The sequence below is a fragment of the Clytia hemisphaerica genome, unplaced genomic scaffold (genome assembly GCF_902728285.1).
Source record: "Clytia hemisphaerica strain Z4C2 unplaced genomic scaffold, Clytia hemisphaerica genome assembly, whole genome shotgun sequence".
In the NCBI taxonomy this organism is placed as follows: domain Eukaryota; kingdom Metazoa; phylum Cnidaria; class Hydrozoa; order Leptothecata; family Clytiidae; genus Clytia; species Clytia hemisphaerica.
In genome coordinates this window covers 860,388-882,648 of record NW_027103734.1, presented here as the reverse complement: position 1 = coordinate 882,648, position 22,261 = coordinate 860,388, and the positions used below count along the sequence as shown (strand labels likewise).

Here is a 22,261-nt window from a genome sequence, read left to right as displayed (position 1 = left end):
GTTGTGTCTCGAAAAATAATGTCTTGCTCGATTGAGGGCTGAATACTAGAATGCTAGATTTTGAGTACGTGTATATCTAAACTAAATGGAATTGAATCTCGAGTTGGACGTTATATTGACAAAACGGTATTTTGAAATTTCTTGAGTGTTTGCAAATGAAGATGATTGCGTTGACAACCCTCTATCTCGACTTTCTGAAATAAGAAGAACATCTAGCACACATTCCAATAAATAATTTGCAAACTCTTGGATTTGATGAAGAGCATTGAGTCTTGACTAGCACGTGATAGTCATACTTTTGGTTTGCAGGCTTTGGGTCGGAAGAAAAGAATTTGCAAAGTCCGCATTCAAAACTTTATAGAATGCAAAAATCCCTTCAAAGTACTAAAGTCAAGCCCCAAATATCGAGTGGCAAACAAAAAACTTTATAAAGTGCAAAAATCCTTCAAAGTACTAAAAGTCAAACCCCAATATCCAGTGCCAAACAAAAAACAAAAACATCCAGTAACAGCAAGAAACAGAATAATAAAGCGATAAAATGGAAGATTTCGAATCAAAAAGAATGGAAGCGGAGAGAATTCATTTCCAGTCGAAATCGGACTAGTTTAGCCTCAAGTCCTCCCCCTTACAACATTTTCAACGTCACGAAGCTAGTGCCAGTCCAAAGAATCCATCAACTAACTTACTCAAGATGTCATTCGGAAAATATGACCAAAAAAATCAATACAAATCAAAGCTTTGACAAGCCAAGTAGAAAGACAACATTATGAAATAGAGTAAAAAACTTTTTTTTGCTTTCCTCGTCGTTTTTAGCATCGTTTAGCTTGAATGTGAGAAGGTTAGGTAAAGGTTAAGCTGGTCTCTGTAAGTCTTTCGTGCTCAGAGTAGTAGATTACTGTCCTTACTGTTCCGAATCGTCAGCTCGGTAAAAGACCATTGACGTGAACTTGATAGAAGTTTGATTTCACCATTATTCAGAACAGCGCAGTGAGCAAAGAAAAAGAATATGGCTTTCGGGGTTATGAAAAATCTCACAACGAAGCCACAAAACCGGGTCAAACTACAACCTACTATAGTGACACGTTTGGTAAAAACTGTGCTCAGTGGAAAGCTTAATACTCTTATAATTTGAAAAACAATATGAATAGAACAAATGAGCATACCTTGACCGTTTCAACTTCGAAGAGTGATAATTTGAATTTCTGTGTGATTTTGATCTTCTGTTTATCCCACACAATTTGTAGTTGTTTATTTTGTTCGTATAATTCCACGATCATGTCCATGACGTGTGATGCCGCCTCTGTGTAGTCAGATAGCCTTGATTTCGCCTTCTCTTCTCTCGCATCTGGAGGCTCCGAACCGGGCGCTCGTTGTAGGACGTTAAGGAGAGATTGGGCTTCAGAGCTGATCGACTCGTAAGACTGTTTCATTGTTTGTTTTAAATGCTCGTGATTTTGTAGAAGTTCGTCAACTACGTTTTGAGAATCAATGGCTCGTTTCTCCAATGACATGATTTCTTCCATCCAGACTTTATTTTGTCCAATGTACTGTGCAAAAGAAATGAAAATGAAAATAGTTAACTGTACATTGCTTATTTCAATTCCAACCAGAACTTGGTTTTGCCCTTAATTCGAATAAACTCTAGTTATTACGACACCGAGATAATATAAATCAACTTCTACTATGGATAAAAGGTTAAAAACTTTATTTGCATGCTATAAAGAGGCAGGCATGTTGAAGAACCTATAATAAGAAAATTTTGCGTTTATATTAAAACATAGCATACGGGTGAAAATGAGGTCTGGTTCAACAATTTCATTGAAAAACAAAAGAGAAAACCGTTATTTGGTTCTTTTAGCATGTGAAGGGTAATTAAAAACTTTTAAAACATTTAAAATAATTTTATGGCGGGTTTCTGTCTATACAAGAAGAACTTATTTATACTGCAGTTGACTCTCTCTTATTCGATTTTGAAGAAACGGTGAAATTTCTTCGAATTAGAGAAAGATTCGAATCATAGGGAATATTTTTTTCAGCCTGAAAAGACCAATATTTTAGATCGAATAAGAGAGATTCGAATTACAGAGGTCCGAATTAGAGAGAGTTAACAGTATTTGTACTCCTATACCTCATCAAATTGTTATCAAAACGGTAGAAAACCCCTCAAAAATCATTTATCCATAGAAATTCAATCTTGTTCACTCACGAAATTCGCAATTAATAGAATGTGAATATCTATTAGTAAAACAAAATCGCGTACTTTCTGACTATGCTTGTGAAATGAGATGGACGCTTCGAGCATGATAGTTCTTCGTTCAACAGCTGAATACAATTTCTTCCATTCGCTTTCCAATTTGATATATAATCGATCGATCAACTCGACGTCGAAGAATTGCATATCTTTCAGCCGCTCGGCCACTTTCAGGATCCGGTCGATGTTGACTTGCACATCCTGTGGAAAAAGGAGGTGAGCAAAAATTACAAAAATTTTTAATTTTGCAAACCTTGGTTGGAAAGTCACCATTACTGGGGCGACTTACACCTCTTTTTCATCATTGACTTAAGTTGAACAACTGTTTTCATCAAAAACTTTATCGTAATTCCGATTTTAAAATACTTTAAGATACCGTTTCTCTGTTGCGTCAGAAACCACCATTGGTCTAAATTTTGAAAATCATGTTAAGGACTTTGTTAATTTGGCAGAATTGTCGATAAACAAAAAATTTTAATAAAATCGAACTGCAAGTTTTTATTTTGAAAAGTACTCCGCGAAGTGAAATTTAATAGTGGTAGAAAACGGGATGGCGTCAGATTTTAGCATCTTTATATTTGCCAAAAATTAAATTTTGATATCATTTTAATATTACATTAATCGAAGGATGAAAAAATTATTCAGTTTCTGGAGACAAATATTCTCGGTTAATACAGTAAGGAGGTATCATGGAGACTACCACACTGTGAATTATTGAGCGAATAATGGAGCAGAAATATCAAAACAAACTATGATTTTTCGCATGAAATAATTTTCTGGTACCAATAAAACCCCAGTACATATTGTTGTCCACTAAAAAGTTCTCTGTCGTCGCAAAATTGACTGTAAAATTGCGCGTAGCTTATTAGTATACCATTTTTGTATGGGTCATTATTAAAAGTAGCTAATATTTCATGAAATATTTCTCTTGCGAAAGAAAAGATCATTGAGTAGTGTATTACGCTGCATATTCCTAAAAACAAATGAATATCACTTTTTTTTTAATAAACAGTAAAATTTTGCTGAGGCTCAGCTATTCTTATTTTTTCTTATCCTGTTCTTGCTTAGAGGGTGTAATTTAGGTATTTTAGGCGTTATACCCAATTTTTACTACTTAATCCCTAAATTGCTTGAAATTGAGTTATTTCAGGCTCATCATTGTTCTTAAATTGTTCTCATTTTTTGGCGATTTTGAGCCTCATTGTTCTCATAAAATTGTTCTTATAAAAGAAAAAAGTGTATTACACAAAGGCCTCTTAACCGTTCCAAATTCTAACCACCTTGGCTATTTAGTGAAGCTCTTACCCCGCAATTTTCTTCAAACTGTTTGTGTTCTTCTCTCAGTTCCATTGCATATTCCAAGTCTTCCCCGATCTCCGTGAAATGGCATAAAAATTCGTCACGATTGTCCTGTATCCATTCAAGCATCTGAAAACACAATCGAATTTATAGTGTAAAAAAAGTTTTGTAAAAAAAGTATTTATAAGCTATCTTTTGAAAAAATCAATAATAAATTGTTGGAAATAAAGTCTAAGTTGGACAAAATAGTAGGTTTTTTAAAATGTCTTCGAGTATAGTAAATTTTAGTTCTCGTAACCCAATTCAATCGCCGAAACCTAGTCCCCAACTAACAAGGCACTGTTCAGATGTCTGGATCATATGTCATTCTGACATAGAATATCGCATCATTTTAATTATTATACTAATTATCAAACATTAAACCGGAAAAGAAGAAAATTGACTAACCTTTTCAGTGTCCTGTTTGAAGACATTAAATTGAAAACGCTGCTCCAGTTGACCTTTCCGGCTGACCCAAAGCTCTTTTAATAGTTGACGTTGTTCTTTCAACGTACCGATCATACCACGAACCTGAGTGGAGAAAGAATAAAGAATATTAGGGATATTAAAGGATTTATAAAAACAATTCCATTAGAAGATGAGTTTTGACTTTGGTTCAGAAACTAAGAACAAATTTTAAGCATAAGCCCTATCGCAGAAATTTTATGATTTTGAACAGGCCTCTCTTTACTCGAACAGTTAAAGAATTGAACTAAAATTACTCAAATATTAAAAAAGTGAAGAAATTTTTTTATTTGAATTCTAAATGAACCCAGTTCAATTTAATACAGACTATCTCTACTTTAAAACATCCCAAAAAAGTCGACCAGATACTTGGAACCGTGAAGCTTGAAGTGTCCCTTCTGGCCGCAGACAGGTAAAAATGAGACTCTTGTCAATTCATGCAAATTGATTCTCTTTAGTGAAGGAATTTTCTGATAACGTTATCCAAAACTAACCTGAATCATGGAGTTTTTGTATTCATCCTTCAAATCATCTTCAGACTGACAATCACACGAGTTCTTTATGATAGTGATCACTTTCTCAGCTTCGTTTTCGAGCAATTCGATTGGTGCCTTGACGATCCATTTTCGGACATGTTGGTGATGGTGGAGTTGTTCTCGGACACCTGATATATAATGAAGACCATAATAAGATAATGATGATCGTCGTGAGACGTAAATTGATCAATTATTCATCACCAAGGCATTGAAAAAACATAATGCAACTTAGCTTATAAGGTCGACCTTCTTTCCTACCTATTCTAATTGTTAGAGTACACGTTTTTTTTTATTAGAACACCTAAAATTCGGCTGAGCCTGGATGTGCTTATTTTTTTAGCAGTTTTCAGCCTAAAATGTTCTTAATTGCGTTCTTCATTTTTCAGACTACTCTAAATCGTATTGTCGATTGCAAAATATGAGCACTTAAAATAGGTAAAATTTTGACAACATTCGACTCTCGATTTTAGAAAATCCATCCCTATGTTCCGTTAAAACTGCTTGAAAAGAGGAAAAAAGTGTAGTTTCTTGTCATTTTTTTCCAAACTGAGGCTTGGCATGTTCTTACGATGTTCTTAATTTTTCGACGAATTTCAGCCTCAATGTTCTTATAAACTGGGTTCTAATAAAAAATAAAACGTATAGGCAGACATTTGGCAGAAAGTTGGCAGTTAAAATCTTAGCTTGGGAAAGATTGAAAGAAGTCATTACGATGACTTTGGACAGCCAATACTTTTTGCCCACTTTAATTCACAATAGATAGGCAGGGCGAAAATTGGCCCGTCTAAACCAGTGCTCAATCATATGCTACCAAACCAAGTAATGGGCCATGAATATAACAGACAAAAACAAAATGTAAATAGCACAAGAATCGAGGATTCTTTATGGGTTTACCTTCAACGGTGACAGCGAAATCATCTTGTAATAGACTTCGTTTGATGTCGTCAAGCTTCGATGAGAGCGCCATCGACTCGAAAAGAAACTTTTCGAAGGCCTGAAACAAAAAATACAGATAAAATTAGCAATAATCCTTTCGTGTGAAAATCGTCAGTTCAAATCGTTCGAAAAATTTTGGTTAAAGGAGAATCCTTTGGGCTGTGAATTTAGTTAGATAGAGGCTGTTTAGCTACATTACAAGGGCAGCTGAAGAGTTAACAACAAAAGTTCAGCAAAGTTATTTTTAACGAGAATTAGATGAATAAATACTTTAGTTTGTAAGTTGTATCAACTAAATCAGATTTAGGCTGTGCTTAATGATAGATGAGTCACTTCAAAAGAGAAGGGTTATTATGGAAGTGGACATCACTCGTTATTAAAGGGGTTAAGATAAGCCATGATCATCAAATTGTTTGAATTTTTCATAGAGTCCAAATGTTCAGGTCAAATTTTTAAGCACTGTTTATAATATAGTTGTAGGTTATTGAGGTTAATTTTTGCAGTAAAACCAGTGAAACCTTCCAAACTTTAGCAAGCCCTTTATAGGTATTATTCTGAACATTTTGGAAATCAGACTGGAAAATTAAATTTACTAATTTCTTTTTTAATGGTTTTAATTATTATGCCTTTTTAGGGGAAAAAGCAAATTTTTTTTAGTTCAGAAGGAAATGAGATTAAAATAAAAACAACAGATTAGCCAAAATGCTCAATATTTTATTGAATTTTGAGACGAAAAATGTATTTTTTTAAATTCTCTAAGACGGAAGGATTTTGAATGCTGCTACAATTGTTTATAAACAGAACATTATATTGAGAGTTTAAAATACTTTGAAAATGATTTGATCGATGCCATCAAGACTGAGTCTGTCTTCATTGACAGATTTCTGCTGTGAGGTGTGTTGATTAACCATTTTCTGATCTTCGAAAGAAAGACATCACTCCATTACCATTAACCATGTAGAAAATATTAAACCATCAAAAATCTCTTCATTAGAAACGTTGAAAATGATAACCAAAATGAATGTATCCAAGAAAAGCAATGTTAAAGGATGGTTCAAATTCTGTCACTTTAATTCCTTCAAAAATAATTTCTCAATTTTATTGGTAATTTCTTTTTTATCTAGACACACGTCAATGGAGAGGACGATAAAATGTTACAACATTGACGAAAAATGACATACAAGTTTTTGTTTATAAGAACATCCAAAAATTTTGAAGCCTTTGGATGTTCTTAACATGTTCTTATTTTCCTCATTTTGTGAGTATCTTTTACCATATTCCAAAGAAATTTGGTGTTTTAGAGTCTCCAAAGTCTTAAAACTTGTTCTTTAACATTTTGGCCATCGATGCCTTATGTTCTTATATAGTTTGTTCTTATAAAAAAACGTGTAGGGAATTGACAATTAGATGTTAAGCATCATGTTAATCCATGATTTGGAAAACTCAAAGAGAAATCAATAGCAAGTTAATAAGCTTAAACTTGTCTTCAGCCAAAGTAGCTTTCAAGAAAGCCAAATCGGAAACAAGCATTGTATTTTCAAGACTGGGTTCTAGACTGCGTGATACTAAAAATTGCCAAGAAAATGACAAAATTATAAATTGATGTTAAGCATCTTATCAATAGATTATTATCTTTAGAAATTTCTGACACGTATTTAGCTGCGTAAGAATTCCAAGAATTTTTCAACCAAGAAATGAGGAGAAAATTTCAAACTTTTCAATTCGATTTAATAACAAAAAAGACTGTGTATTCATTACTCAGAACTAAAAGTGAAAAATATAACAGTGAAGCACTTCAAATAATTTTCATATAAGCTTTATGTGCAAGCAATCTTTAGAACTAACTCCAAAATATAATTCCAACTATTTCTTTGGCAAAACCCTGATAATTTCTCCCATATCTCTGAATAAAGTAAAATTTATTGTCGAAAAATGAGAGAGTAAGAAGAAGGGAAATTTCACTTTCGTCTAGACTATATATAAAACAAATACGTGATTTTCGATATTTTTCACTGGACCCAAGTTTCCCTAAGATATTTGCACCGTAATACGTATCACACTTTAATTTGAAATGAAAATGAAACTTGAGAGAAAGAAAAAAAATATATTACAAACACAAAAAAAAGTTTTTGAGACCACTTCTACCAAAGACAGCTCCGAAAAGTTTTGAGGCTTTGATTTTAAGCCCTTGAAGTATGTTTTCTAGCCCAAAAAGAATTTAATATAGCAATAATATCATTTTTGGTTCCCAAATGATATTCTTTTCCCATTTCAAAATTTTTGTTCTTAATATTTAGTTTTTCATCACGATTAATTATTACACACATAACTCTTTCTTCTCATTATAATGTATATAACATCAACAGACAAACTGGACTATTTTTGATTAAGAAAAACTTTCCCCTTAAACTGTGAAACTATAACTTATCTCACCAAAAAGAAGAATCTCACAGCGAAAAATTAACAAGAAATGAACATTCACAGAATCTCAGCGGTGGAGAGCCTAATAAAATTTTTCTCGAACGTTCCTTAAATGGTATCACAAGCACTCCATTGTTGATACTACACTTGGATACAAACTGTACATACAGGGACAAATACTTATATAAGACTTTCTGAGTAAAGCTTTTTAGTTAAGAAAACATGAAAAACATGAAGAAAATAGAAGAAACTGCAGATGGTTATTGTCCTTTCGACTTTTCATTCCTCCTTCACTTTTATTCACTGTTTTTCTTCAGTTTTCTTTCAACTTTGGAGTGTTCTACAATTTTCCACTTCTCACTTTCTCAATTTCTTACACTTTAAATTGAGATGGATCGAAATTCTTATTTTTCGTCCCATTTTGTTTTTCAATATAATGTCTCCTTAAAGCTTTGTTTATAATACCCCCCCCCCCCCGACCCAATAGAGGGACATTAGACTTTTGGTAGTAAAAGGTGATACAGTAGAAACAGCAAAAAATTTACGGTAACTAAAAGTTATTGTAATGGGCCGAGCCTATAGTACCATTATACATACTCGAGGGAAAGAAAATTAAAAGACATGAGACATAGAGCAGTAAAAAGAAGAAAATCTGAGGATATCTGAGGCTAATAATAACATAAAGGCTAAAATACAATTAATTTCAAGATGGTAGTTAGTTTCTGCGTGCTTTTAAGATAAGAATAAGAAGGATGAAGAAAACCATGAAATGAATTCTATCTATTAAATAATCAGTCCCTCAAAACTTTAATCTGATTTTACAGAGAAAGAATTATAAGAAAAGAAGGGGATTGCTTTGATAAATAAATCAAAATTCTTCTTTTCTTTCTTTAAAAAAGGAGGCTTTATCAAGGCCAAGAAAAACAACAAACGTTTTTTGTTTATCAAAGAAATATTTGATGGTCAATCAACCTTTAAAAAATGAACAGGTAAATAGTATTGATGAAGAGGAAAAATAAAGAAAAAAGAAATTATTCTAGCAAGATTTCCACTTGAAATGACTAATCATCCATTTCGAAACTTTTAGAATAAGTCTGGAGAGTCTGGAATGATGACTAAAAGCCTTGTTAGAATACAAAGAAGATGAAAGGAAAAAAGATTTTCCAAGAAAATATCAAAATGACTTGATGAAACTTCAGGAAGAAATTACAGGAAAACAATGGCATCAAATTGAGAGCAAAAATGACATACAAATAATACAAATTGTCTTCAGTTCTTGAAAATTTCCAAAGACTTTTCTCGACTATCTGCATATATTTTAAAGATCGTGTTCTTATAAAAATCCAAAAAAAAATCGAGACCAGCTTGTTCTTTGATGACATCATCATTATTATCCATAGATCCTTTTTCAAATTTCCTAAGAAAAAACTACAAACTTTGATAAAAATGACAGATTGATGATTGCATATGATGATATAGAGGAACATCAAAATTCATGAAAAACAGCTATCGACCCTTATGTCAAAAGAGATCTGGATTTGAGTTAACCAGGAGAAAAAGACATCAACTGTATTTTTTTAGCACGTTAATGAAATGATTTCTGATATTTATTTGGCTCTGGTAACCTCTCTGCGCCTACTACCAGGAAGATAAAGGCTATCATTTAATCACCATAGGAAAAGAGATCGAAATAAGACACAACTAAAATAGAAACTTATTCCTATCCTTCACCTGTCTAAGGAATACTGAATAATACCAATAAAACTTATTTCAATTCCTGACATAATTAAGCAAAATCTGTCACAACCTTCAAAATATGATCCAAATTATGGTCCTCCGACTTAAAATTTTACAATATCAACAGCTAGCTCCTTCTAATTCCTAAATATATTCGAATGCTCTGATTGAGTCCATATTACATAAAAACATTATGCTCATAAACGAAGCAGTTTTGAAAAAATCACATCATCATAACATTATAGCATGTTCACCAGAAAAAATAAATTTTTTTAGGCTAGAATTAGTGAGCGAAAGAGAGAGGAGAAAAATAATAAGGCAAACAATAAAAATAAGAAGATAAAAAAAACTAAGAAAAACCCATCTGTAACAGAACTGTAAGAACATGAAATATTAATGTTCTGCTTGTTTCTTTGAGTCGGATAAGACCAGAACTTTCTTATAAGAACATTTAAATGTATCTAGACATCAAAGTTCTTAAATGAATGTTTCAAAATCAAACTTCCTCCTAAAAGCATCCTTCCGAAAAATTCAAAAGACTAAATTTCATCATTAGGGGTTTTCAGTCTATACTGGTTACATCTTGAGGAATTTATGAGATGTTCTTATGTTCTTATGGATGTTCTTATAATTTGTGTTATTCTGAAAAGGAATGAGAAGGCTAAACAACAAAAGGAAGATGAAAACGAAGAAGAAGGAAGAACAGAACAATTTCATCATAATAAACTTGGATTTGAGAAAACCTGGAAAAATACTCCAGAAAGATGAAGAAATGGAAAATGAAAAAGATTAAGGGTGGACAAATGTCGGTTAAAATGTTACCACAGGTTCTCGGTGAATATTATCAAGGAACTCATTCAGGGATGTATAAGAATTACACATAAGACTTACTCACGTCACGTAAGAGACGAATTGGCTGAAAATGTAAACTATGGCCAGTTAAAAGTTTTGGAATGATCTTTTTTTGTGTACTTCGTTTGAAAAACAATTTTGAGAGCTCACAGTTTCAAGTTTATAAATTTGCAAGAGAAAAGAAACGAGAAAGAAGGCTTATGGATGATTTTAGAGAACCGCCTCCTCAATGGCCTTCTCCTCCCCCAATTCGCCATAGGAAAGTAAAACGAGAGATGATTAGCAAAAAAAGAGAGCTGTTACAAACACATACAGCGAAACAACTTTTTATGGTGAAGAAGCCTTCTTCCAAATTGTATGATTCATCAATAAGAAAGTTGGAAAAGAAGAGGAGAATAAAAATGAGAAAATGAAAGCTGGAAAAGGGCTATCGGAGGTTGTTGTCTGCCTTAGTTTGATAATGGACTGATATAGTTTACACTTACTTAAGCCTATACTTCAAACCCAAACAAATTTGAAATTTTAGGTCAACAAAACTTGAAATTAAAATACAATGGAGTCTCACACAGGGAAAAAAAATTTTTGTTCGAATTATGAAAAATTCGAGTTATTAAGACTTGTTTATAAGGGATTGTTAACTGAAGGGACTAGCAAATTTGTTCGAGTGCCATTCCATTGTTAATGCATATATATTCATTTCGTTCAACAATTTTCGCATCAGCATGCATGTTATAAAAAATAGACTTTTGCTATACATTCATGAATTTCAGGAGATCACTTACCAGTTTTGCTTGCGTAGAAAAGGTTTCCACAAACTCTCCAACATTGAGGTGTGGTGGTGTTTGCTGGCAAACCAACAACCGATCACTTCCACCTGCATCCACTAGTTCACAAGCCATATTTCAATCGTTCAATAGATCACCAATAAAATAAAACAAGCTCATAATCTCCAAAATTTACCAAATAAGTTTTCCATTATTTTCAAAACATTAAACCAAGACATTTATTTAAACTAAGATTTGCTGCTGTTTCAATTTCAATTATTTACACTGGAGCAGAAAGAAGTTTAAGGTCATAATGATTTCTAAAGAAACAAGACTTTACTCTAGCCACGGTCTTAGAAAAAATAAGACAAAATCTTCAACATTTTACCAATATGTTTTTGTTTTTACCAACTATAACCAACGATTTTGACTAACATCTTTTTCAATCCTAGCACTAGAAATCACAGCCCATACAACACCACATAATGCAAAACAAAGCAAGACAATTATGAGAAGTTAACCAAGCTTGCCTAGACGAATTGACGGAATTGACAAAAAAAGAGCAGAAAAAAAAGCAATATATTTTTATTGCTGTCAAAAAAGAAAAACTTTCATAAACCGCAATAATGATTAGTACAGTTCCTTTAAACGGCATTTTCATAGTTGTCATCAACAAACCGAAAAGGGGGAAACTCTAAATCAAAACAAATTATAAGCAGGCATTACTTCACGGTATGACAACGTTCAGTGCGTCAGTTAACTTAAATATGAGAAACACGAGGCCATGCAAAACACTTCATGTACACCCCAAAAACATATACAGTGGAGTCTCCATAACTCGAAAACGCACGGGGAACACAAATTTGTTCGGGTTAAAGAAATTTCGAGTTATGGAGTAAGGTCTATAAAAGATATTGTTAACTGAAGGGACCATAAAAGTTGTTCGAGTTAAGGAGACATTCGCGTTATTAACAGAGGTTTGAGTCAAAGAGATTCCAATGTATATCAAGTGCAATGAACCAAATACAAAATATCATATCGACACCGGTCCGTGAAACAGCACAAGCGGAAAAGAAAGTTTCCTGTAAGTTTTGCCAAAAAAGTAGTAACAAGCTTCTGAAAAAAAACCTCTTATGAAAGTAGGTCACAATGAAAAAGCAATTAGAAATGTCCAATCACCAAATTCATTCAAGGTAGTAACGGCATCAACAAAACTTTCCCAAGCCTAACTTCGACCTTGAAATTTCAACATACCACTCACGGACACACATTCTTTCCCTAAGAAGTACAAAGCCTCTTCACACAACAATACTCACTCATAAGCTAAACGTTTGTTCATCTCAGACTGGCCGACAATCAAATGACATCTAAATAGTAAACTTGACGGAGATTAACACTCTAATGTGAATGAATCAAGAAAGCAAAATTATTATGATGAACACATAAGTTAGCCTGTACCAAACTTCCCATATCACATAGGCACATAGATAGTCACAACAAATCACGGATCATCTAGAGACTGGTTGAATTTCACATACATAACGAAATACTAGACGCTGAATCTTTGGATCAATAAGAGGAAGCCCTGTCCTGATTCCCTACGATTTTGCAACCGTTTACCTTTTTAACCAATCATCATAGGATTTGATACAGGCTACACATAAAAATGAATTTCGTTTACATTGAAACGACGACAACATTATAAGCGTAAATACGGAACACCCTAAATACCAGGAAGAAAAATCAATTTACATTTCAGGTCTGAAAATGCTATGACGAGAGCCTTTCATTGGGCTCTTCCAGAAAAAAAATTGCACATGGGGGTGGAGGATATAACGATTTTTAGTGATTTACCCCCCGAACAGGTTGACTTTTGGCCCCCCGGACAATAGGTTTTACCCCCGGACAAGCATCTGCTGACCCCCCGGACACCCCAAATTACCCCGGACAGAGCAAATTTACCCCCCGGACAAGGCAAATTTTGATGATTTTTTGCTACCCCCTGGACAAAATATCCTCCACCCCCCCATGTACGATTTTTTTCTGGAAGAGCCCATTCTAAAAGCAAAACCCAAAAATATGTTCTTCCACATAACCACTAGATGAAATTGTTAAAAGGAGAGGGGAAAGCGGCATGATTCTTCTCTTCAGCTAAAACATCTTTAAGCCTCCTTATTTCTCACGACCTGTGTCACATGTAGGTTATGTCACTGTTATAAAAAGTTGTTGACATGACCTCGTACACTAAAATATTAGAAATACCAATAAATACAGAGAGAGTCCTGTACTGAGAGAGACCTGTGCTAACGACCAATCAGAATCCATAAAAACAACTTGGAACTGGTCCCGAGTCCTTCGACGATGACCTCTTTCATGGAAAAGGAAGATGACTTTTTCGTTTTCAAAATTTTTAAGACCATAAATCGAATATAATTTTGCAAGCAAAAACAACCATGAGAAGAGCACATTGCGACTGATTGAAGCTTACTACAAAACCGTGTGTATCTTTGATAAGAAGAACGTAAATATAGCAAATCAAGTGCTAAGTCTAGTAATCCATAACATCCAACAACATAGAAGTATTAGGAATACATGAAACGAAGTATTACTAAGCTAGCCAAGACGGTCGTTTGAGAAGATTACAAGGTATTGACCAAATTATTTTTTGTGCATCGAAATTTGTTTTTGTTTCTTTGACTGGATCCAATACGGTAAAAGAATCGATTAAAACAATGGTCTCATGATATAGTGTTGTCTGTCAAAGCCAAAATACTGAGTCTCAGACTTGAGGCTATAGCTCCTGATTTAAAGGGGCATAAACTAAATGCTTTTAGAAAGAGTATACAATTAGCTTTTTAATGGTACCAAAACCATCTTCTAAATCAAAAGCTACAAGCTTTTATGGTTCTTTGAAGTTTTGAGTTTCAAAAAAAAAATTAGAAAAATTTCAACTTTTTTCAAAAAAACAGCGCGCACAAAGGGTTAACATTATAATACAAGCTTCCAGTAAGTAAGCTTCGGGCAAAAAAAGATGTAAAATAAACATAATATAAATAATTGCTATCGTAGCGGTATGAGATAATACTCGAATAATTCCATGTAAGATGCAGTAATCCATAACTTTGTGGTGTGAGTAGGATATCATTATTGAATACAAATAGCCTGCATCAAAATATAAAACCGTATTACAGATAAAATAAGATTATTTGTTGTAATAAAACATATACGATTTTGCACATGTAATCCAGTGTAAGATCTTGTAATCCATAACATGAAAACCAAAAGACACAACACTATACCATAATTGAAAATATAATAAGCAGGGTGTAATGATATCGTATAAGATAAGCAGAAGTAGATCTCGAAGGGGTTAAACCTAGCTATCCATCATGGCAATACAAGACCGAAAAAAACGTCCCATTACACTAACAGTCAGCAAGAGGATTCAAAGAAACCTGGCAGTATTTTCTAGAGAGAAAAACAACTACAAAGTCCAACAATCCTTTTTTCTAATGTTGATGGTATTAATAACGATTAGAGATTCCTTTTAGTTTACGAGATTGACATGAATGTGATGACGTCATCATATAAGATTTTCAGATTGACAAGTCGTTTTAAAATGGATCCTTTTTGTGGTGGAGGAGTAAAAAGGTTGTCAGTCAGTCAGTCGTCGTGACGAATTATCATTTTATAAGAACATTGACCAATACAAAAGTTCAAAAGTTGTGGAGAACTTTTACATAGTTTTAACTCTTATAGAATTCTAGTATATCAAGTATATCATAAAGTAAGCGATGGAGAGAAACGTGGTTTTTCAGAGAAGCTTCGCACTGGAAATTCAATAGTAAGGGCCCAATACAGGTGGCGAGTAAGTACTTCTACTCAACGTGTAACTAAGAGAAATTTCAAACTCCTATGAATGTAAAGTTCTTGTAAAAGTCGTTGTACAGGTTATAGTTTATTATAAAAAGGTAAGTATAAAATGAGATGACATGTAGACATTAAGGGGAGAACAGGTCAATCATATTATTATGATCTGGTTGAGAAAACAAACGTAACCTCTCTCTGTTTACATAACTGTCTGTTCAATAGCAAAAAAACAACACAAAATGTATATGATGACGAAAGAGAGGGTTCTATAAGCACAAAATAAAAATCCAATAGTTGCTATGACAAAACCATATATACTACCTTCGTTAATGTTTTTGCTGAATTCAAGAAATATGCAGAAATAAGAAGCACTTTCAAATAAATTATTCTTCCATGATTTGCGAAAGTTTTTACTCGCTAAAAATATATTTCATCTTCCTTAAATTGCCTTAAATTTCGCGCTTTTTCGACCACACGAAAATTTCTGCTCGCGAAAGTTTGTACAACTAAAAGTAAAGTATTTAAAAACGCTCCAGATAAAGTGATCATTATCCTAACATCAACGCTTTTCCCTATAACGATAACACATCCATCTCAAAACAATCCTTTTACATTCAAAACCAGGTAATTAAAATATGATGACACTCAAAATCCTTTAATGTCATTAATTTCTGCACTGAAGTGAGTCAATTAATGTTAAAAGCAAAAATATACGAAATAACAATGATCGCTCGTCATTGCAATCTATACAGAGCATTACAAGTAGATTCTTTACCAAGTTCCTTGGTTATTATATACAAGGTCATCTACAAATCGATTAATAGCGTATGCTATAGGATATCCGTGAATTGGAGAGGACACTTGAAATTTTACAGTTTTTTATAGGAACTACAAATCTAAATATTCCTGTATAATAAGCTCTACTTTTCTATGTATAAAGATATATAAAATCTAACGTTTGCATAACAAGCGGACAAATTTATGGTTTCCTTCGTGCTGTGAAAAAGGTGAATGTTTATAGTTTTAAACCACCGTCGGTTTAAGTAGGATCAGCAAAAATATAGCTTTTACTTGCAGTAAAATTTCAGAATCAAGTCAGTCCATTATTAAAACATAGTCAAGAAGGCGCCATGGTCATACCACACGGACGTGCAAAATATACTTTTCCCCGGTTTTCAACATAGACAGATAAGCGGGAAGTAAACTTCGACTTTCCTTAAACAACAAACTAAAAGTTATGGCGAGAATCTGTTCCTGATCGGCGGGTTCCGACTCGGGATATGAATTCGAAACGTTTTTTCCAAACTTCTCGATATTTATGCTTGCTTTAGGGGAAAATTCATGCACAGAGTGAATTTAAAACTTTCTCCTTGATTAAATCTACAAAATGGAGTGATCATCATGCATTTCACAAAACATGTCGTGTAGAGCTACATATCTTTGACCTTGAAATATCTACATTTTAGATTTTCATAGGCTGTATTTCGAGATGCCAAACCTTTTTGTCGTTAAAATGTGACACCTAAAGGTGTTTAAAATCTTATGACTGACTTTAAAGAGACAGTTAGACTAAAATTTCATACTTAAGTAATATATATTAAATACGAGTTTATCCATAACTTCATATACATAATACCAAGAGTATCAATTTTGCTTCTGTTGAATTTAGTAATCATGACTTAGAACGTCCTTAAAAATCTGAATGGACATTTTTATTTGCATTTGTAAACATCAGCAAACAAGTACAACAAAATATTCGTTACCAATGACGTCACTAGAAATTCCATTTCACGTGGGCTTTGATAGTTTATCGTTACAAAGTAGTGAGTGAGAGAGAAGAGGAAATACTTTAAGGTCTTTAAAACACCTTTCTTCCTTATCTACTTCTTAATAAAGAATTTAACCTACTGGTTATAAAGGCTGGTTGAGAAGGGGTAAGTGCAAAGTGTTGAACGAAATCTTCAACAGCTTCAGCCTTCTCATAAATGAACAATACAGCACAGGTAGGAATAGTAAATGCATATCTTGGCATTCGAAAAGAAGAGTAAACAAACAACCACTTAGATTTGACCAGTCCCTCAACATAAAATGTATGACCAAACCATTCCTTTTGATTAAGAAAAACAATCATATAAGAACCAAGAAAAGTCCACACCGCAATCACTCAAAACACATCACACCAAACATCATTGGATAATGACTTCAACAAAACTTTGGATCAATCGAAACGAATTTCAATAATCCTGCATGTGTATATAATAGTGCAAAAAGGTAAATCGTAGTCAAAAACCTAAGATATCTACTTTCCAAAATACATGGCAGAAAGATTTCAATTAACTAAAACAAACAGCCAGACAAAGAGATCAGACAGTCAGAATTACCAAAAATGATTCCACTTGTCAGTTGCTAAGGTACTAATTCGAGTGAAAGAATCAATTAATCTCGAAGTAAACAACTCAAATTAGAAATCTATTGCTTCTCTTTAAATTTCACAGTCTTTTCATTAAAAGCTTGGGAAAAATGATTTAACTCTTTAGCAGGGAAATTAAAAGATAAATCCATGTATTAAGGATTAATTAATTAGGTTATAGTATACCAATTAAATTACCCATTTAATTGTAAAGCCGTTCAAAACTTAAGTTTAGTTTCAATGTGTTTATCGTTTGGATAGTCGACCACTTTTTACTTATAGTATAAAATAAAATTCGTTTCAACGAGTTGCAATTCTGAAACATTTAGTTGCAAAACACCATAGAATCGTTATCATACTTTGCTGAACTTTTGAAGAGATTTTATTTTGTTTCGACTTGTAAAAAAAGGAAATGAATTCCAAGATTTCAAACCATAAGAGAACATAAAACTTAAAAAAAAGCTCATACCAATCTCATAGTGAACCATGCTGAGTGGTTATATTCCTTGGTCCCTCCAAACTTTGATGTTAGTTCCTCTGGTGCAATGTATTTATTCAGCATTTCCTTTGTTAGAAGGTTTACCTGGCAAAAATTGAATAATAGTAATAATAATAATAGATATTTTGTGCCTATACTCAAAATTGAAGTATTATTGGGTATATAAAAGCCCCTTCTAAAGATATTTTCTATCATGGACAATATTTTACTGTTTTTACTTTTGGAACAAAATTTTAAAAATATCTCCAATATCATCCCCCAGCTGAAGATCCTTAATCCACCTTAAAACATAGTGTGCAATAAAATAAGCTAGACGGAAGAAAACTTGAAACCATGCAAGTCAAATTATACTTACGTCAAACTTGCTTTTGGAAGAGCTAGACAATAATCTTTCCCTGTAGCCTGGTGGCTTTATGACGTAAATATGAGCAACATTGAATGGAAAATGCTCCTAAAATGAGACAAAAATTTACTTTAGAATTCTCAAAAAAGAAACTCACATGCATTTTGTACAAGTGGCTCCAAAAATTAAAAGGTTATTGACGAGTAAATTTAATTATGTCTGCCAAAATGTTACCAATCTTACACATATTCGCATAATTTAATACATGAATTGAAGAGGTCAATCATTCTGTATGTATTGAGAAAATACCTGTAGAACTTTGCTCAAAGGTTTGACTGAACCAAAAGGTGATGTTGGCTTCAAAGAAACCAAAAAGCTGAACCCATTCTCTTTGTCTGCATTGCTTATACTGAAAAAAAAGGTGTTTCGTTAAATTCTGGAAATCCTCCAACATTGGCAGAATTCTTCTATGAGAATATTATATAACAAGATTATTAGAAAATATTCTTTCCTCAATTTCGCAAAAAGAAGTGTTGTAAATTTCACAATTTTTGGACATTGCAAAAGTCTTTATGGGTCCAAAGTAGCATCCATGATTGATTTAAATTATAATTCATGTAAATCCTACCAACAAGGGCTAAGAAAAGGGTTAAAATTAAAGAAAATGTTTAGTGTAAATTAAAAACCTGCGATGTGTTGTTAGGTACAAAACAACTTTTTTCAAATCAATCAATTTGACGTCGTCATCTGTTGCATCATTCAATATTGTCAAAAATAAATATCCTTTACGGTCTCTTCCACCTAAAACAAAGTTAAGCATGAATTTAACATTAGCTAAATATTCTGTCCCATAATATTGTGTTAATAATTCCTAGTGTTCATAATCTACTGATTTTTATTAACCCTTTCAGTCCAAGAGTTTTGCACTGTTATGACAACTTTCAAAGACACAAGCTCCAAAAACTTCTCTATTACAGAGATATAAGTCAGAAAAGGTTAAAAAAGACTAGTTTGCAAGGGTGGCTAAACTTTCTCAAAATAAATGGTATAGTTAAAATCATATTAGAACTGATTAGAACCAAAAGTTTTTGTTTGATTTTTAATATTTTCATGCCATAACATAAAATCTGTAATTTTCTTTAAAGATTTTGAAAAGAAGCAAACAATGGATACCTGTGAACTGTGAAAGACATTCGAGTCCATCTTTCACATCAGCTGCACGCAAAAAATCCAACCGCAGCTCACCTAAAAAGAGGAATACATTAAAAAATATAATGTTTTAATCTAATGATAGCAAAAGACCAGTCTGGAAATAATGACATGTACGCCAGATATTTCCGGCTTGCGTAGACTTTGAATTTCACTTGGCGTACTGGCGTGGAGTTTAAGAAAACGCCAATGTTGGCGTGGCTATTGTTCTAATAATTGAAACAAGTTGGCATCAGGTACTCAATTATTTGTTCTAATTTCATCAAACAAAGTAATAAGATGGCTATAAATAACTATTCAAAATGTCCCTTGAAAATTTTCTTTTGGCGTACACTTTGGCTGTGCCCAAAACCCCCTCCGGCGTATGAAAATCCTCCTTTTCAGACTGGCATAAAGACAAGCCATCTGATTTTTTATTTTCTGATTGGATGAAAAAGAAGAGCCTTTAACTGATTATTTTGAAAGTGAATATTTTGCTTAAATCTGTTTAAATGATGCAGATCAAATTGACAAAATTGGAATTTTGGAAATTTTGCGTTTCCTGAAGGTAAAAGGTATGGTCTTTTATGTATGGAAAAAGTTTGAACCTTAAAAACAGATGGTTGTTAAGGCGAAATGACTGAAAGTTGTGAAAATGACAAAAAAATTCACTCAAAAAATATCAAAGAGAGCATTTTCAGGCTCAAAGACGTGCCAAAAGATGCATTTTTCCATGTGAAATTGTGTTGGGTAGTTCAGGGTAGTTTCAAGTGTTTCAAGTTTAGTGAATTTTAGGTCTTTGATTTTGAAACCTTGCAATAACTTTTTTCTGATTTGCCTATAAATGGATCAAAGCTAGCTTTGACATTTCTGAATACCTAACAATGTTTACTTTCAGGAATACATATATGGTTTAAACTGATTCCATTTAGACAAATGGAGATAATTGAGATTTCTGTCAAAATTTTACTCTTAAAGAATAGTGTAAAGCTGCACATTTTGAAAAAATTTATTCAATTTTACCAATTTTTTCAGCAAAAACTTCTTTTGCATAGAATAGTCTTAAAAAGAGTTTAGATTTGCAATTTTTAAGTAAAAAAACGACTTTTGATTCCAAATTTGAGTAACTATGGCCATATTATAGTAGAGTTGAAAAATGCTTTTTTTAATTCTTTTGATGAGCTCAATAAAGAGAAAAATGGACAAAGAATTAGAAAAACTACCCCAATTGGAGCCAAATGTATAGGAATTCTTATGTAGAATCTGAAAAAGTTGGTTTTTGGAAAATTCCTGGACATGGGGTTTTCCCCTACTTCGACTTGTCAGCCCATTGCGATCTGGCTGCTGCACGGTAGCAATATATACTCTTTTATTTTATTTTAAGCTTCCATCTTTATGTGATAGGGATTTGATTCAGCTAACTCTCATCCTTCTTGTTGCAAAACAATATGTCCTATATGCATGACTGTTGTTAGACAGTCTCAATCAAGAGAACCCACTGTCAAACACAATCGAGGGATTGAAATTCAAATGTCTAACGCGATCGAATCTCAATCGAATATTACCGCAATTTCAGATTTGATTGATATTTGAGACGTTTTCACTTTTTCATCTGGCATCTTAATTTATATGCAAAAATACAGGAAAGAAAGAGTTGTGGTTGGTTTTGGTTGGAAAATATGCGAAAACAATATGTAAGTTTACACAAAGACTACCTTTAAAAAAGGGAACTAATTTCAAGACTGAAAGCGAAAAGGTCTATTGCATTCATTTGAGATTCAATTGTGCTTTAACTTCAGTAGATTTCAAGTGTTTTATTGAAGATGAAGAAGGAGATACATAAAAAATGTGTTGGTTAATTTTGATAAACAAGTTTGTTCTATCATTGTTAAAAGTTTGAGAAAATTCTACATATGCAGAAATGTTTTACAGCCAATTTAGGCACAGTCTGCTTATACTTATCATGTTTGCTATATCTTCTAGGCAAAAAAACAGCAAACAAGACAAAAACGTAATTTCTTTATTAGTGCCGTTACGATTTTTTTAATTGTGGCCATGTGCAGGAACTTGCCAAAAACTTTTTGCCATTGATCTCATTTATAGTGCAAGCCAAGCTTGAAAACTAGAATCGCATCGCATACTTTTCGCTTGAGAAGATGATTGACAGATTAAAGTTTTCACTCACGCGGAAGCTCGCGGGCGTTCTGCGGGCGTTCTGCGGGCGTTCTGCGAGCGTTCTCGGATCGCGCTAAAAATGGTAGACTTAGCTGTGACAGATAATTTCGATGGAAGTTGTTGGAATGTTTACAAGACTCTTGACAGAAGAAATCCTTTGTTTCATTGTCAATGATGACAGTGCCGTTATTAATTTTGTTAAATCTTAAATTATTGATGTTTGTAAGTGCACTTTATAGTTTTGATTCCCATTGAAGAATTATAGTCTGGTTTTCATGTTATCAGATGCTGTTTAGAGCTTTAGAGCTAGCCTGACAGAAAGTATGATTGATAAACTTGGTGGAGTTATCAAAACAAATTTGTTGTCAAAGAGATTTAACAGTAAGTGAAATTACAGGCCAGATATCAACAGCCTCATGTTTCGACCAATCGTCCCAAGTTAGAGTAGTTGACGGTAATTTCATTAAAAAGCGCTG

The 22,261-nt window shown here is 33.1% G+C and overlaps 1 protein-coding gene across 8 annotated transcripts in view; it reads right to left on the bottom strand.

Moving 5' to 3' along the window:
- Positions 1 to 22,261, bottom strand: part of LOC136805057 (kalirin-like) — an 88,041-nt gene that overhangs the window by 61,494 nt on the left and 4,286 nt on the right. For 5 of the 8 annotated variants that reach the window (XM_067061602.1, XM_067061600.1, XM_067061596.1 and 2 more), the window contains exons 2-12: positions 19,596 to 19,667; positions 19,109 to 19,223; positions 18,732 to 18,831; positions 18,435 to 18,530; positions 18,050 to 18,163; positions 5,485 to 5,584; positions 4,549 to 4,718; positions 3,998 to 4,120; positions 3,557 to 3,679; positions 2,261 to 2,452; positions 1,164 to 1,547 (exon numbers count right to left, since the gene is read on the bottom strand). In XM_067061602.1, the coding sequence (XP_066917703.1) occupies positions 1,164 to 1,547; positions 2,261 to 2,452; positions 3,557 to 3,679; positions 3,998 to 4,120; positions 4,549 to 4,718; positions 5,485 to 5,584; positions 18,050 to 18,142 (1,185 nt within the window). In that variant the 5' untranslated portion in view covers positions 18,143 to 18,163; positions 18,435 to 18,530; positions 18,732 to 18,831; positions 19,109 to 19,223; positions 19,596 to 19,667. Of the gene's footprint in view, positions 1 to 1,163; positions 1,548 to 2,260; positions 2,453 to 3,556; positions 3,680 to 3,997; positions 4,121 to 4,548; positions 4,719 to 5,484; positions 5,585 to 6,353; positions 6,649 to 11,318; positions 11,759 to 18,049; positions 18,164 to 18,434; positions 18,531 to 18,731; positions 18,832 to 19,108; positions 19,224 to 19,595; positions 19,668 to 22,261 lie in introns of those variants that run through there. The other 3 variants (XM_067061601.1, XM_067061604.1, XM_067061603.1) reach the window with 2 other exon arrangements.